Here is a 17,959-nt window from a genome sequence, read left to right as displayed (position 1 = left end):
GAGGAACGGGACACCGATCCCGGCACAATGGGGGAACTAGGAAGGTCAGTTTGTTTTTTATGTTTTTGCAGCCTGGGCACAGGGCTAGTTTCATTGATGTGAACTGTATAACAGCTATGTCATAATATATATAATATGACATATAATAATATATATTAGGGGTGTGAATCGGCAATAATTTGGCGATTTGATTCGAATCGCGATACCAGGGTGGCGATTCGATATATCGCAATATATCGCGATACTGTCATGTTGGCGATATATCGCGATATTCCCTATTAAAAGCTTGGGAAAACTTATTCTAGCTGAGAAAGAACAAGATCCCGCGAGAGTTGTCCTGTGAGTGCGTACGTTCTCCTTCCTGTTTGTTCTGAGTCTGTAGTCTCGCGGTAGCAGCCTGCGAGTGGGACAGAGCTGATAACAGGTACACTGCCAACTAGTGGTCAGGAGTTTAAGTGTTATAAAAAAAATAAGACAGACAAATAGGACTGTGACTCAGTGAGTGAAATACAGTAAATGTTAATTATAATAATTTATAAAAAAAATCGATTCTCAGAATTTTTAAATCGATTCAGTATCGCGGAACAAAAAATCGCGATAATCGCGCGAATCGATTTTTTCTTACATCCCTAATATATATCATATAATATGTATAACCTGTGTCATACAATTCCAAATATATGTTTTATAGAGTAAGCCTGTCATTTCTAAAATATTTTTTTTTAGCCTAATTTAATTTACACCCTCAGTGTATACATTATATATAGGTTGGACTTATATATGAAAATGTTGTTGTCTTTAATGCTTACACAATTATTTCACCTCTTTAGAGTAGCGGAATCTACAGAAGATGTTTCTCCACTTCGCCCTCCTCGTTTTATTCATGAAGATGGAATCATAAGACCTTACAATCAAAATGAAGCTCAGGGTCTGAACTTTTTTGAGGTATGTATTGATTGAACTCTCTTGGGTAATCTTCAATGGACTAATCAGTTTCTTCCTAATAATATCTGTTTCTGTATTAGGCCCCTTTCACACTGCTGTCAAGAACGGCCGTTAAAGTCTGTTTTTTCTTTTTTGTGCCTTTAATGGCCATTATTGTGACGGGGCACAACAGGACCCAGCGGCTCCCACTTACTATTATGGGGTCCGTTGGGTGCCATTGTTTTTTTTTTTTTTACGGGAATAGCAGGAGAAAAAGTCTGCACAAGCAGTATTTTTTTCTTCCGCTATTCTCCCCGGCTCCCCTGATGGGCGTGTCATAACGGAAGGGTGAAAGGAGCCTTAGAAGTAGTTCTCACACCTAGGTTTTTTCTGACTTCAGGGTAATTTTCCTCCCATAGATTCTTTGGGTTCTCAACAAATATGATGGATGGAGTGGGCACTGATACCACGCGGCATTGTCTTTGCCAAGATACTTTTGATTGGTTTTTCAGCTCCCCACATTCTATCAGAGTTGGATTCCTGGTTCGAAATGCTAAGCAAATAAGTCTGGCAAATCTATTTCTGACTGTCTCTGTAAATGCAATAGTTATGTACAGCCGCCTTTCCAGTCTTTGCAGTAGCACCCTAGTTCTATAGTTCCACCTGTAGGTGAGATGGGTGAAATCTCCCTTAGAGGACACCACCCAATAGCGGACAGTTTTTTTATTCCCTGTATGTCCCATAAGACTTAATGTATTCGAACCCTGCGAATATGGGACACTCCTAATAGTGGTAGTGGACACACCCAATAGGAGTCAAAACACTCCCAATAGTGGACAAAACACTCCCAATAGAGGACAAACACTCCCAATAGGTGGCAACCAGGCTTATGTGCTAGCCCTACCTTATACACAGAGCCACCGTCAGTGGGGTACAGCCAATACCCCAGTAAGGGGCTCGTGCCCCCACTGCACCCCCCTGCAGCAGGCCCAGCACAAAAACAGAAAACCACTATTTAAACAGCAGTCTCCTGCTTCTGTACGTCCTCTAGCAACATCATTCGCCCTCCTCTGATCCCCCCAATGTCACTTTATTCCCCCTGTGCCAAATCATCCCCCTCTTTATTACCCCCTGTGCCACATCATTTCCCCCTAATCCCCCTAGTGCTATTTCATTCCGCTTTATTACCCTCTGCAAATTCAGCACTCCCTCTTTACCACACCCTGTGCCATTTTTTTCCCTCCTTTATTCCCCCTGTGCCATTTCATCCCCTCCACCTGTGCTATTTCCTTTCCCCCTTATTCCTTTGTACCTCTTTATTCCTCCTGTGCCAAATCATCCCCCCCAAACCCCTTGTGCCACATAACTTTTCCCCTTCCCTCCTCTCCCTGTTGTTCTTACCTGGCCAGCAGGCTTAGGTACAGGGGCTCTCAGCAAGTTTGACGTTCTCCTGACTTCACTTGCACTGCACTTACTTAGAGCAGCGGCTGTGAGCACTGACGAGTGGCATCTGGACCGTCACTTGTCAGTGCTACAGCCACCACTTCTCATTGCCTCTCAGTGACTGCAGCGCAGAGGACGTCGGACCCGCTGAGAGCCCCTGTACCTGAGCCTGCTGGCCAAGTAAGAAGAACAACAGGGAGAGGAGGAAAGGGGAAATAATGTGGCACAAGGGGTAAGGGAGAGGATGATTTGGCACAGGTGGGGGAAATATTGGCACAGGGGGTGGTACAGAATGGGTGATGAATTTGCACAGAGGCTAATAAAGTGGGAATGAAATGGCAGGGGAGGGTTGAAATGGTATAGGAGGGTTGATTGAACAGCTCTGAGATTCTATAGTAATATTGCTTTTTATCATGTTTTATAGGTAATTACACTTTGGTGGAGTGAGTACAGTACAGTATTCAATCATTTAGAAAGATTTTTGAACCTTTTTTTTACCAATAGGGGACATCTCTCAATAGCGGACACTTTTTTTTTTCCCCCTGTGAGTGTCTGCTATTGGGAGATTCTACTGTGTATGTATACATATATATATGTCTGTGTGTGTGTATATATATATATATATATAAATAGTATCCATTTATGTTCTGTTATTTTTGTCAGTTTTTTTACAGCCACACATATTTTTGCTCTCATGGGTACATGTTCTATGCCTAAAAGTTTACATCTTTAGCTTTATATTTAGTTGAATGTGTTTTTGTTTATCGTTGCTTTGTATTTATATTTTTTGGCAAGGTCAGAATACATATTGATCTTGCTGTTCCAGGGCATTTCAACAAATGATATATTTGACTGCATAATTCTTTCCATGTATATGTGGACTGACTAAAACATATGAGTAGCATAGTTATTGAATCCACAGGGTTATAGTGCTGGGGAACATGAGTAAAATTATGTATTACTCTGATCCGTGGTCCCGTTGTAGACTCTGTTGCTTGTATGCAAATATTCACCTTTGCACAATGGAGAAGGGGGCCAGCTCTTTGTGCTCCTCGTCCTCCGTCCCCTCATACGCATACATTTTTCAGAACAGTCATGTGAACATAGGCAGCGCCGGCCTTTGGGGTGTGCGAGCTGTGCGGCCATACAGGGCGCCATAGCAACAGGGGCACCGGGCGGCCAACACAGCTCGCAGCCCCATCGCATTCTGGACATCCCTGTGTCCCGAAAAATCTTTTCAGGACACAAGGATGTCCCGGCAGTTAGCTCTCTGCGGCGGCCCCCGCGTTAACTATAGGCCATAGCAGAAGATCGTGACCCCGGTCCCCTGACTGAAGTGGGGCAGTAAACAGGCATGCAGCCTCCAGCCATACACTGTATATGGCTGAAGGCTGTATGTCTGTAGGGAACTGTACTGCACCTAATGTGGGGGAACTGTACTGCAACTAATGTGGGGGAACTGTACTGCCAACCTAATGTGGGGGAACTATATTGCCAACCTAATGTGGGGGAACTATATTGCCAACCTAATGTGGGGGAACTGTACTGCCAACCTAATGTGCGGGGACTTATACTGCCAACCTAATGTGCGGGGACTTATACTGCCAACCTAATGTGCGTGGACTTATACTGCCAACCTAATGTGCGTGGACTTATACTGCCAACCTAATGTGCGTGGACTTATACTGCCAACCTAATGTGCGTGGACTTATACTGCCAACCTAATGTGCGGGACTTATACTGCCAACCTAATGTGGGGGACTTATACTGCCAACCTAAGTCTGATTAAGGGGGACTGGTGAAGGGTCTGATTAAGGGGTGAAGGGGGGGAGATGGTCCGATTATGAGTGACAGGGGACTGAGTAATAAGAACATGGGACTGGTGAAGGGGGGTGTCTGAGTCTGCTTAAGGGGGACTGGTGAAAATATTTGTTACAAAGATTTTTTTTCCTCTTTTTGTATGTTTATGGGGTAATAGGGGGGGGGGTGGGGGGATGGCACAAAGTTAGCTCACACAGGGCGCCTGAACACCTAAGGCTGGCCCTGAGCATAGGCACTCCCCTCATTAGTATTAGTATTTGTCCGCTCTCGGAAGGTTATGCATATTCAGAGGTTCATATAGGTTTATATAGCGGGATGGGGGTGCAGGACAGTTAGGCAGCTGGGTTACAGTTAGAAAAAGGACAAGGGGGAAAAGTGTAAGGGAGACTAGTCCTCAATTCGGATACCCCAACAAGTTTGCTCGATTGGCAGATGAGGGGGGTTCCATTTCAGAGCTAGCAGTACTGCAGAAAATCACTGCCTCTGACTACCAGGGGGGTGTCTGCTCCAGTAGTGAGGGAAGGAGGAGCGCAGGGCAGGCCAGACAGGCACTGGTAGTGAGGGACTCCATTATTAGAGGGACAGACAGGGCGATCTGTCACAAAAACCGGGAGGGCTGAACAGTGTGCTGTCTTCCTGGTGCTTGAGTTCGGCACATTGGCACCAATGAAAAAGAGGTATGTGGAGTGTCCTTAAAATTATTTCAGGGAGTTAGGCCGCAAGCTTAAGGCAAGGACTTTCAAAATAATACTCTCTGACATATTGCCAGTACCAAGGGCCAAACCAGAGAGGCAGCTGGAGATTAGGGAGGTAAACAAGGGGCTCAGAAGCTAGTGTAGGAAGGAGGGGTTTGGGTTCATGGAGAACTGGGCCAACTTATCTGTTGGATACAAGCTCTACTGTAGGGACGGGCTGCATCTCAATGGGGAGGGTACAGCTGTGCTTGGTGAGAAGACTGCTAGAAGGGTGGAGGAGTGTTTAAACTAGGGACTGGGGGAGAGGAAAACTAAAATATAGAAGGGGAAGATAGTGTAGATAGAAAGCAGGGACATATTCATGTACCTGGGGGTGGTGCGGAGAGAGGGGTTAAAATAATTAATAGGGATAGGCCTCATGTGAGTAACTGGCTCAGTGATAGGAAACAGAGAGTAGTTATTGATGGTACATACTCTGAGTGGGTGACTGTTAATAGTGGGGTACCACAGGGGTCAGTTTGAGGTTCCTGTTCTTTTTAATATATTTATTAATGACCTTGTAGAGGGGTTGAATATTAAAGTTTCAATCTTCACAGATCATACCAAGCTCTGTAAAGTGGTTAACACAATAGAAGACAGTGCACTTTTACAAATGGATCTGGATAGGTTGGAGGCTTGGGCTGGGAAGTGGCAGATGAGGTTCAACATTGATAAGTGTAAGGTTATGCACATGGGGAGGAAAAATCCAGAATGGAAGTATGTATTAAATGGTAAAACACTGGAAATGACTGACATGGAAAAGGACTTAGGAGTCTTAGTTAACAGTAAACTTACCTGTAGTGACCAGTGTCAGGCAGCTGCTGCCAAGGCAAATAAAATCATGGGATGCATTAACCCCTTAAGGACTCAGGGTTTTTCCGTTTTTGCACTTTCGTTTTTTCCTCCTTACCTTTTAAAAATCATAACCCTTTCAATTTTCCACCTAAAAATCCATATTATGGCTTATTTTTTGCGTCGCCAATTCTACTTTGCAGTGACATCAGTCATTTTACCCAAAAATGCACGGCGAAACGGGAAAAAAAATCATTGTGCGACAAAATCGAAGAAAAAACGCCATTTTGTAAATTTTGCTGGCTTCCGTTTCTACGCAGTGCATATCTCGGTAAAAATTACACCTTATCATTATTCTGTAGGTCCATATGGTTAAAATGTTACCCTACTTATATAGGTTTGATTTTGTCGCACTTCTGGAAAAAAATCATAACTACATGCAGGAAAATGTATACGTTTAAAAATGTCCTCTTCTGACCCCTATAACTTTTTTATTTTTCCACGTACGGGGCAGTCTGAGGGCTCATTTTTTGCGCCGTGATCTGAAGTTTTTATCGGTATGATTTTTGTTTTGATCGGACTTTTTGATCACTTTTTATTCATTTTTTAATGGTATAACAAGTGACCAAAATACGCTTTTTTTGGACTTTTGAATTTTTTGCGCGTACGCCATTGACCGTGCGGTTTAATTAATGATATATTTTATAGTTCGGACATTTACGCACTCGCCGATACCACATATGTTTATTTTTTTTTTTTTTACACTGTTTTATTTTTCTTATGGGAAAAGGGGGGTGATTCAAACTTTTATTAGGGAAGGAGTTAAATGACCTTTATTAACACTTTTTTTTAACTTTTTTTTTGCTGTGTTATAGGTCCCATAGGGACCTATAACACTGCACACACTGATCTTTTACACAGATCACAGGCGTGTATTAACACGCCTGTGATCAGTGTTATCGGCGCTTGACTGCTCCTGCCTGGATCTCAGGCACGGAGCAGTCATTCATCGATCGGACACCGAGGAGGCAGGTAAGGGCCCTCCCGGTGTCCGGTCAGCTGTTCGGGACGCCGCGATTTCACTGTAGCGGTCCCGAACAGCCCGACTGAGCAGCCGGGTCACTTTCACTTTCGCTTTAGAAGCGGCGGTCAGCTTTGACCGCCGCTTCTAAAGGGTTAATACCGCACATCGCCGTGATCGGCGATGTGTGGTATTAGCCGCGGGTCCCGGCCGTTGATGAGCGCCGGGACTGACGCAATATGATGCGGGATTGCTGCGCGATCCCGCTTCATATGGCGGGAGCCGGCGCAGGACGTAAATATACGTCCTGCGTCGTTTAGGGGTTAAAAGGGGCATAGATGCCCAAGACAAGAAAATAATTCTACCGCTATACAAATCACTAGTCAGACCACACATAGAATACTGTGTACAGTACTGGGCACCAGTGTACAAAAAAGATATAGTGGAGCTGGAGAGGGTTCAAAGACGGGCAACCAGGGTAATACTGGGAATGGGAGGATTACAGTAGTTATTTAGTTTAGAAAAAAACAGGGCTCAGGGGTAACCTAATAACTAAGTATAATCAGAGGCAGTACACAGATCTCTCCCATGACCTAATTATACCCAGGACTGTATCTATAACAAGGGTGCATCCTCTACGTCTGGAGGAAAGAAGTTTTCTATACCAGCAAGGATGGGGGTTCTTTACTGTAAGAGCAGTGAGCCTATGGAACTCTCTGCCAGAGGAAGTGGTCATGGTGAACACAAAAAAAGGAGTTCAAAAGAGGCCTGAACTTGTTTATGGAGAAGTAATAACATTGCAGGTTATGGATAATAAATTTATAGGGACAGAACGTTGATCCAGGGATTTATTCTGATTTCCATATTTGGAGTCGGGAAGGAATTTTTACCCCTGGTATGGGGCAATTGGCATCAGCCTCATAAGGGTTTTTTGCCTTCTTTGGTATCAACACAGGATGGACAAAAAAAAAGTTCTAGGTTGAACTTGATGGACTTTGGTCTTATTTCAACCTTAAGAACTATGTAACGATGTAACAGTGCACAGAGGCAGGGAAGCATGGAGAGTTGGACCGCTGTCTACATTGTGCAAAGGAGCATATTTGCATAGTAGCAGCGGGGACTTTATGTGTACAACGGGACCACTCTAAATGAGTAATACATCATTTTACTCAGGTTCATCCGCACTATAACCCAGTGTAATGGGTTTAGTGCTGGAGAACCAGCTGTAAGATTCATTTAAAATACATGTATTTATTTGCAAATACAATGCAAACAGATTTCATATTTTACTCTTTCCACACAGTTTTTAATGTCCTGAACTTTATTAACTAATGCTTTCTAACTTTCTTTTCTATATTTCTTTTTCTCTCCTTCCATGCAGCAAGATTTGGAATGAAGGAGAGTAAAATAATGTTTTTTTCTTATCTTCATTCTGAACCGCATCATTGAAATTGTTTACAGATAAGATACATTTCAGGCCTAGGAATTAGACTTCTTCTGGTCTCATACATTTCTTCCATATTCCATCAGCTTGCACATCTATGACACATAAGTGAAATGGTTTCCAGACTAATGTGTCTTACAGTTTATTTGTAGCATGTACAGAATAACCTAAGACTGATGTTGCATATTGCCTGTGCTATTTCATTTAATTAACTCTTGGTTGGAATACACTTGTTGTTTTATGTGCCTTTTTGATATAGTTTTTAATGACTTGATCTGTGTTATTAGTTCACTTTCTAATATTATTAATGAAATCTGTTAGATCTTTTCGGCTCTTTCCTTGTAGCTCATAGTTCTCTATGATAAATTGTTTTCTTTTTCCATAAAAAATATGGTTGGAGGAGTCTGTCTCACTAAGAAAACATTATTTTTCATACTGAGGGGTCCTACATAGTACCTTTTTCTGTAAGCCAGTATAGAGAGCCACTAAGTATCAATGTTTTCTGCACTAGAGGATGCAATCTGCTTAACCATTAAATGGACAGCATCCATAGGTTGGCATATATTGCTATATATGTGGTTTCTGAAGCCAGGCCCACAGGGATCTGATGATTGTTAAGCTCTTTGTATGTTAAAAATAGACATCCCTCTAAGCCCTATCATTTTATTGTAGGGAAAAACTGTAATATGTACAATTTGCTGTACTTTTAAACATGAAAGTGCCTATTGTTTTTAGTCAGAATAAACCCTGCCACCCATCGTAGATTTATTTTTTGTGCAGCTCAGGGACTACCTAAATGCTTGTAATGGTGTGTGAATGGTAACAATCTCTGGGCAACAGCTATTGAATCGGAATTGCTACTTGGATTTTTTTATTTTTTTTTTATTAATGTAGACACCAATAGACTTGTCTTAAAGCACACATAAATATTTAAAAGTTCCATGCTGTTTAAGCTTTTTGTGTAGTGTTTCTGATGTTTCAGATGTCCTTTCTTTTTATTTGCACTCTTCGGGTTGTGATGAATTAAGAGTTTTTGAAAGTGTAAATTCAATTACTAAAACCATATTGTTATTTATTGGTATACATGTAAGAGAGCTAAAGGGATATTCAGCAAACAAAGGTTAATAGTAAGGATTTTTAAATGATGGTTTCTCATACTTTATAAGCGAAATGCTTGTTAGTGAATAAGAAAATTCTTATTTAAATTTGGGGGCAGCAATTCAGTACATAACAAGTCCTGTTCTCAGCTGAGTAGTAAATACAATTGTACGCTTTGTGACCTAAACACTCTGGACTCCAGACTGATAGGGTATATTCACACACAATGGTCTAATCACAATAGGACTGTTTCATAATAAATAAACCCATACATTATTGAAAGCTAAAAGCAAGATTTGAGTAGCTGATAAAGTGTTTATCTAATTGAACAGACTGGACACAGATGTATCAACTTTTCGTATAAGAACAGGTTTACAGTGTATGAATGTAAGCCAGTGTTCTTACTCTCTGACGCCCATTCGTAAAAATGAATACATGAAAGGGGGTACTCCACTGGAATTTTTTTTTTTAAATCAACTGGTGCCAGAAAGTTATACAGATTTGTAAATTACTTCTATTAAAAAATCGTAATCCTTCCAGTACTTACCAGCTGCTGTTATGATCCACAGGAAGTTATTTTCTTTTTGAATTTCATTTCTGCCTGACCACTGTGATTTCTGATGACACCTCTGTCCACTTTATGAACTGCACATAGCAGGAGAAAGGAAATTCAAAGTGAAAAGAACTTCCTTTGTAGTTTACAGTAGCTGATAAGTACAGGAAGGATTAAGGTTTTTTTAATAGAAGTAATTTACATATCTGTTTAAGGGTGCTTTCACATTACTATTGTAGTGTATGGTTGCTGGATCCGGTTGGGAGGAGCAAAAACCGGCCGCTCCCGTATCCCGGCCGGTTCTGGCCCGAACCCCATTCATTTCAATGAGTCGACCGGAGTACGCTTTAGATTGACCTTTGCGCTGGATATGGAGCATATTTACAAGCCTGGCCCATACAAAGAATAGAGTATGGAGATGTTCGTTGTGTCTATGCCAATGGGGCTTTCCATAAAGCATATTTCTAAATGCTGTTAAATACAGATTAGGCAAGATGGCCTCCCTGAAGATAATGTACTAAAAAGAAAAATTAATCAGAAAATAGAAACAGATTAGAAAAAATACATATTTCAGTATCAAGCCAAAAACTGTAGAATTAAGAAAATCTAGATAACACATTTATAAATCTGATGACTCTATGGTGACAAGATATGTTTACATTTTTGGGCAACTACATAGCTGAGACTTGCCCCAGGCTACAGCAGTCAAGATTGGAATTTGCAGGAACTCCCATAGACTTGTATGAAACTTCAGACAAATCGGTATCCTCATTTGCTGTAGTGTCAGGCTGTGAAGTTGCTGAGAGATTTAAACTGATAGACTGCCGCGGGAGGCTCTTCAGAGTTGCTCTTTAAAGAATTGGTCAGTTTCTGATTACACATTCCCTGTAAACTTCAATAACATAAAACATTGTACAAAGACAGTTACAACCAATGGAAATCTTCTGAGTGTTAAAATGCTAATCTTTACTAACCAATGGTACAATCATTGCATTTACCATTGTCCCAGAAAAATACTAAATATTTTTCAGGAGTCAAACAATTTGGTCTAACAAAAATAGTTCTTACTCTAGAAAAAAAATACAAAATTTCAGGTAAGGCTCCTTTCACACTATGAATTTCTCAGTTTAGGAACTTCCGTCAGAAGTTCCGCCACTACAGCTGCGAAAGCCGGCCGTTACAAAACCCCTGACGGCCGTGAATAAATTGCATTGCAGCCTATGGGGTTTTGTAACTACCCGTTTGCACCCGTATATGCCCGTAATTCATTACAGGCGTTATACAGTGACGGGACATTGTGGTGGAAAAATTACTGTATGCAGTAATTTTTCCGCCACTATGTCCCGTCACTGTATAATGCCCGTAATGAATTATGGGCATATACGGGTGCAAACGGGCAGTTACAAAACCCCATAGGCTGCAATGCAATTTAGTCAAGGCCGGCAGGGGTTTTGTAACGGCCGGCTTTCGCAGCTGTAGTGACGGAACTTCTAACGGAAATTCCTAAATGGAGAAATTCATAGTGTGAAAGCAGCCTAAGGTATTGGAATTTGCATATCATGTGTAAATCTTTATCAGTGGAAAATGTTGTACACGGGTTTCCATGTCTATAATGTGTAAGGTCTTTACAACGGTTACCTTTGCTGCTCAACTACTCTATTAACATTTTTATTCCACTATAGTTGACCCGAACACACAGTGTTTACTACTGCCTTTTCAAAATAAAAGCACAATAATCAACCTTGATTAATGGCACAGTCTGTATTAAGTCCTATAGCAAGTGTAGTCTTCAAAAATAAAAGCACACAACCATTTAGAGCAGCTTACAGTGCAGTAGCACCATGTAGTTTAACATTCCTGTTATTTCCTTATTGTAGACTTAGAGGGGTACTCCACAGGGAAAAAAAAATGTTTAATTAACTGATGCAAGAAAGTTAAACTGATTGGTAAATGACTTATGTAAAAAAAATCTTAATCCTTCCAACTTCTGTATTATCCACAGGAAGTTATTTTCTTTTTGAATTTCCTGTCTGTCTTACCACAGTGCTCTCTGCTGACACAGTGCTCTCTGCTGACAAAGTCCATTTTAGGAACTGTCCAGAATAGATGCAAATCCACATAGAAAACCTATCCTGCTCTGGACAGTTACTGAGATGGACAGATGTGTCAGCAGTGAGCACTGTGGTCAGACTGAAAGGAAATTCAAAAAGAAAAGAACTTCCTGTGGATCATACAGCATCTGATAAATATTGGAAGGATTAATATTTTTTTAATAGAAGTAATTTACAAATCTGTTTAACTTTCTGGCACCAGTTGATTTAAAAAAAAAAAAATTTCCAGTGGAGTACTCCTTTAACACATTTTTTATTTTTTTTAAAGAAAAAAACAAATAAAAGTTTTGTTAAAATGCTACTAAAGACTTCTATATCCCAACTTTAGAAAAAAAAATGCCTTTTAGATTATAGTTGTGTTAAAAATACTCAGATTTAATGTTTATTACTTTTACTAATATATAAAAAATAAAGGACCAACAACCATAAGTAATTTTCCTTTTTTTAATACCGTAATTATAATGGATATTTATGTGAACCTATAAATGCAAGATGACAGTTATGAGTACATTATTTGAAACAATGTAACTTTTTATGTATATGTGTATTGTAATATTTTGTGTATTTGGTAATAGCTAAAAAAGTAATTTGTCTTGCATCTCTAAATGGAGCAATAAACAAATACTCTGACCTTTTCTTCTTATGGTTCTTTCTTGTTAGATCAACTGGGTTTATAGTTTGTGTTAAATAGCCTACCAACAATATGCAAAACCGTGTGGAAATGTAAAAACATCAACACATTTATCTGTCCAAGGGACTTAAACGGGAGCACAATCTGCTTGCCCCTCTTTACATTCCACTTGTCCTGGTACGCAAAATTTCAACCAAAATAGTATCTAAATAAGGTCACTTGTGTTGGCTAGGGAGTTTTACATTGCAGCTACAGTACATGCTCTCTAACCCCATTAGGTGTAGCTCCCCCAGTATGTAGACAGGGCCCCAGATAGATATGACCCCAAGGAGGTAGACAGGCCCCCAGATAGGTATGTCCCCCATTAGCTGGAGTCCCCCAGTATGTAGACAGGGCCCCAGATAGATATGACTCCCATTAGGTAGACAGGCCCCCAGGTAGATATGACCCCTATCAGGTTGGGCTCCCCAGTAGGAACACAGGCCCCCAGATACATATGAACCCCATCAGGTAGACAGGTAGGGCTCCCATTTAAACAAGTATAACCCCTAAGTAGATAGGTTAGCCCCTGGTGTTAGGAAGGTCCCCCTCATTATGTATTAAGTAGCCCATGTGATGTTTGATTACATTTGTAATAGAGAAAAAATACACAGCTTACAACTCCAGGCTCGCACCAGGGACCTCCGTAATCTCAGTCCTGATGGAGGTGTTCATAATGAGTCCTGCACGGATCACTATAGGCTGCAGGATACAGCTGCGGTCTATAGAAGTTTAATGACTTAGTAAGACTGATCGCCTTGTCGTATGTTCGGAAATATGTGTATACAGCTGAAACAGTATTCTGCACATCTCGTGACCAGGACCTTTGAACTCTTTGTGCGTCTTAAAGGCGCACACAAAGTTTAATTGGCCACTGTCAGACACAAAACGTTTTTATATACTTTTATACGTTGTACAATGGCAAAACATTAACCTTTCTTATATACTTCATAAGAAAAATGTATTTCCTTTTTATAGAAATCATGGCTTATAATATCATGGCTTTGTCCAAGCTGAAACACAGGCATGGACAAAGTCCAGTAAGTGAGGGTGGACTAGTACTCCTCTGTGCACTCTCCTGTATTACAGCACTCCTCTGTGTTCTCTCCTGTCTGCTAACAGTCCTCTGTGCTCTCTCCTGTCTGCTAGCACTCCTCTGTGCTCTCTCCTGTCTGATAGCACTCCTCTGTGCTCTCTCCTGTCCTATTAGGCAGTTTTAGCTTATTTTCATTAATGGAAATCATTTAATGTTTTCAGCAAAGAAGTGACCTTTTATAGACTTAAATGGATTACCTATAGTTTATCCATATTTACGAACAAAATTATGGTGTAATTGGGACAGAAAAAATAATACTCAATATTAATAACACTGCCGCTACAGAGGGTCAAATATAGTCTGATAATTTGTATTACTAAGAGTATCAAAATGAATAATTTGTTTATTCATATGAATGATGGCAACATATTTGGTGAGAGTATTACATTTCTTTTTTTAAATCAGAAATTTTTTATTGAACATTTTGTTTTTCTCGGTCGCTCTTCATTGGGGGACACCTAACTGATGGGTATATGCTCCTGTCACTAGGAGGCGCTGACACTAGGAAAAGTCGGCTCCTCCCTGGCAGGATATACCCGCCCTCCTGCAGTGAGGTAAACAGTTTTTTTAGTGTCATCTAGGAGGTGGACACGGTCTGGTTCTCTCCAGACCTGGTCTTTTTATTATTTTCTAGTTAGGGCTGTTTAGTTAGATTCTTTACTCCCTTTTCTTTTCAGGTGGGGCGACAGGAGCATGGCGCTGCCTGTTTGCCCATATACGGCTAAGAGGCACGGGTCATAGAGTATGCACCGTCAACCCCTTCCCACCAACGGCCAGTGCTGGAGGTTGCACCCTGGGTCCGGGTCCTCCACTGCCCCTGCTCGCACCGCTATCTGTAGCCCTGTATGATGCAGCGTGGCCATAAGCTGGTTGAAGACGCCTGAGGTGATTAGGTGAGTATGAGAAACTGGCGTCTTCAGGTAAGTAGGTATTCCACCCCCCTCCCTCTACTAAGGGACTCTGTCCTTTATTGAAGTCTTCTGTGTGGGGACTGTATTATGTGATTGGGGTCCTTATGTATGGGGGCTGTGTTCTGTGATGGGATACTCTGAGGGCAGCCGCCGGCCCATGCAGCGGCTCCCTCCGGCGGGTGTTGCAGGGATTATAGCGTCCCCTGCTCATCTCCGCGGGTGTCTCTGGGGCTTGTAAGTGCGTTAGGTGTGGGGGTCATGGCGGCTCATGGCTCCGTCCTTCTTCTCCCCGTGCCTGCGCGCACTCTAATATGGCTGCAAGTGGAGCCATGTAAGCAGCGGAGTTTAGCTCTGCCCCTTTCCGCGCGGGTCAGCGGTGCTCTGTAGCAGAGCAGCCCTCTGCCTTCTAACTTCGCCCCTCACCTATTGGGAACGGCACCGCTTGTTCTCTGAGTGGCGCCCTCGGCTCCCTGATCTGCGGCCCAGAGGGAGCTTCTCCTCTCCGGGCCGCCATGTTATTTTTCCGGTGGAGTTTGGCTCCGCCCCTCACATATCGGGAGCGGCGCCGCTCGTTCCCTGAGCGGCGCCGTTGGCTCCCTGAACCGCGGCCCGGATGGAGCTTCTCCTCTCCGGGCCACCATGTTGGTTTTCCGGCGGAGCTTAGCTCCGCCCCTCAACCATCAGGAGCGGCGCCGCTCGTTCTCTGAGCAGCGCCCTCGACTCCCTGATCTACGACCCGGAGGGAGCTTCTCCTTTCCGAGCTGCCATGTTATTTTTTCTGGTGGAGTTTGGCTCCGCCCCTCACATATCGGGAGCGGCGCCGTTGGCTCCCTGAACCGCGGCCCGGATAGAGCTTCTCCTCTCCGGGCCGCCATGTCAGTTTTCGACGGAGCTTAGCTTTGCCCCTTACATTGGGGAGCGGCACCGCTCGTTCCCTGAGCGGCGCCTTTTGCTCCATGATCTGCGGCGTGAGCTTCTCCTCTCCGGGCCGCCATGTCAGTTTTGCGGCGGAGCTTAGCTCCACGTCTTACATTCGGGAGCGGCACCGCTCGTTCCCTTAGCGGCGCTGTTGGCTCCCTGTTCTGCGGCCCGGAGGGAGCTTCTCCTATCCGGGCCGCCATGTCTTCCATCCGGCGGAGCTTAGCTCTGCCCCTCACCCATTCTGGAACGGCACTGCTGTCTCTCTCAGCGGTGCCGTCGGCTCCCTGAACTGAGCTACTCTCCCCCGGGGCCGTCTTTTTCCCTAGCCTCGGAGCTGGGCGGCGGCTTAGCAGGCGCTTCTAAGCGTGCTGCTCTGTGCCGCTTCTGCGACTGCCTGTGTCTGTGAGGCTTAGGGGAACTCATGTAAAGTCCCCAGCAGACACACTGTGGCAATATTATAATGGAGCAGCTTTTAACTATTTACTGCACGGCAGGCAGTTTAAAAAATAAAATAAAAACACTTTCCTAACCTGCAATTGTAGTATTTGTACTCTAATTTATTGCAGCCTTGGCCTGTCGGCCATACCAGCTATACACGCTATGTATGAGCTGCTTACATATCCCTCGGGCGTCCATTCCCGGCATTGTGCCGTGGCAGGTTCTTGCCTGGGACGTACAGTCCCTTGGTGTCTATAGAGGATATCTTAGAACATTTTGTTTTCCCCTACCACTCAGTGCCATACCTTGTCTAGCCCCACGACATTCTTGACAGATCCTCATCTGTCATTTCTGCCAACCACCCTGAAGGGGTGTTCTTGGTTTTATGTTGTGATCCCTTGTCCACAGGCTACGCGTCTAGTGCTCCGGAACCTCTCCAGTGCTAGGTTCTGGGGCAATATCCCGGTGTGGACAGGGTTTAAACCTTGTATCTCTGTGCTACATGGTGACCTCGCCTGTCTTTCATCTCGCAGCTGCCACCTTAGCGGCTAACGCTCCGGTACCTCTGCTGCTGCGAGGTGCTGAAGGCAGAACCCTTCTCTACTAGGGTCACATACCAGTCAGTCAGACAGTGGTCTGCATGGTTTCCTCTGCCTTTTGTCAAACGACTCACGGCTGTTGTGTTGGGGTTGCAGTTCCGATACCCCTCTACTGGGTGCGGTATATGGAGAACTGACCCGATGGGTCTTCAGGTCCCATACCAGTAAGCCAGACAGTGGTCTGCATGATTCCTCTGCTGTTTATCACATGTTTCACAGCTGAGGTGTTCTGATACCCCACTGCTGGGTTTGGTATATGGAGAACTGACCCGATGTGTCTTCAGGACCCGTACCAGTAAGCCAGACAGTGGTCTGCATGGTTTCCTCTGCCATTTATCACACGTCTCACGGCTGATGTATCTGTGACTATAGTTCCAATACCCCACTGCTGGGTGCGGTATGTGGAGAACTGACCTACTGTGCCTTAAGGACCCTAAGGCTCTTTGTCTCCTACGGACCCATACCAGTAAGCCGGAAAGTAGTCTGCTTGGTTTCCTGCATCGCCTGTCACATACTTCATGGCCGATGTATCTGCGACTGGAGTTCCAGCTCCTCGCTACTGAGCGAGGTGCCGATGTCTAGAGTAGATCCATGCCAATAAGCCAGACGGTGGTCTGCATTGTTGCCTACTCCACCTGTCCTGCATCAAACAGCTGATGTGTCTGCGGCGGGGGTTCCAGTGCCTCAATACTGGGCAGGGTACCGATGGACTGAATAATTGTCTTCTGTGCTTCCATGCCAGTAAGCCAGACAGTGGTCTGCATGGTTGCTTATGCCGCTTGGCATACGTCAAATGGCTGATGCATCTGCGCCTGGGGTTCCGGTTCCTCACTACTGAGCGCAGTGTTGATGGTATGCATAGTTGTCTTTTGTCCATCCATGCCAGTGAGCTGGGCAGTGGCCTGCATGTTTCTCTACACCGCCTGTCTCCTATCAAACAGCTTGTGTATCTGCTTCTGCAGTTTCGGTTCCTCACTGCTGCGTGCGGCGTCTGTCGGAGAGTTCCATTGTCTCCTATGGACCCATACCAGTAGGCCAAACAGTGGTCTGTATGGCTACCTACGCAGTCTGTCATACATCTAACGACTGATGTCTCTGCGGCTGGAGTTCCGGTACCTTCCTACTGAGCGAGGTGCCGCTGAAGTGATTCGTCTTCCATGGCTTTGTACCTGTCAGCCAGGTAGTGGTTGCAGGGATCCCTGCACCACCTGTTACACATCCCATGGCTGGTGTACCTGCGACTGGACTTCCGGTACCTCACTACTGTACGAGGTTCCGATGGAATCACTCGCTGTCCCCTAGGGACCCATACCAGCAAGTCAGACAGTTGTCTGCATATTTTCTTCCGCCGACTGCCACGCGGCAGGTGTTTTTTTGCTGCGG

At 43.8% G+C, this 17,959-nt stretch overlaps 1 protein-coding gene across 6 annotated transcripts in view; it reads left to right on the top strand.

Moving 5' to 3' along the window:
* Positions 1 to 17,959, top strand: part of VPS13C (vacuolar protein sorting 13 homolog C) — a 773,393-nt gene that overhangs the window by 720,445 nt on the left and 34,989 nt on the right. For 5 of the 6 annotated variants that reach the window (XM_056572804.1, XM_056572802.1, XM_056572807.1 and 2 more), the window contains one exon: positions 831 to 945. In XM_056572804.1, the coding sequence (XP_056428779.1) occupies positions 831 to 945 (115 nt within the window). Of the gene's footprint in view, positions 1 to 830; positions 946 to 8,116; positions 10,979 to 17,959 lie in introns of those variants that run through there. The other variant, XM_056572808.1, reaches the window with a different exon arrangement.

This window comes from Hyla sarda, chromosome 4 (genome assembly GCF_029499605.1).
Source record: "Hyla sarda isolate aHylSar1 chromosome 4, aHylSar1.hap1, whole genome shotgun sequence".
In the NCBI taxonomy this organism is placed as follows: Eukaryota; Metazoa; Chordata; class Amphibia; order Anura; family Hylidae; genus Hyla; species Hyla sarda.
Note: the sequence above shows the minus strand (reverse complement) of the source record. Positions and strands in the feature narration are given on the sequence as shown.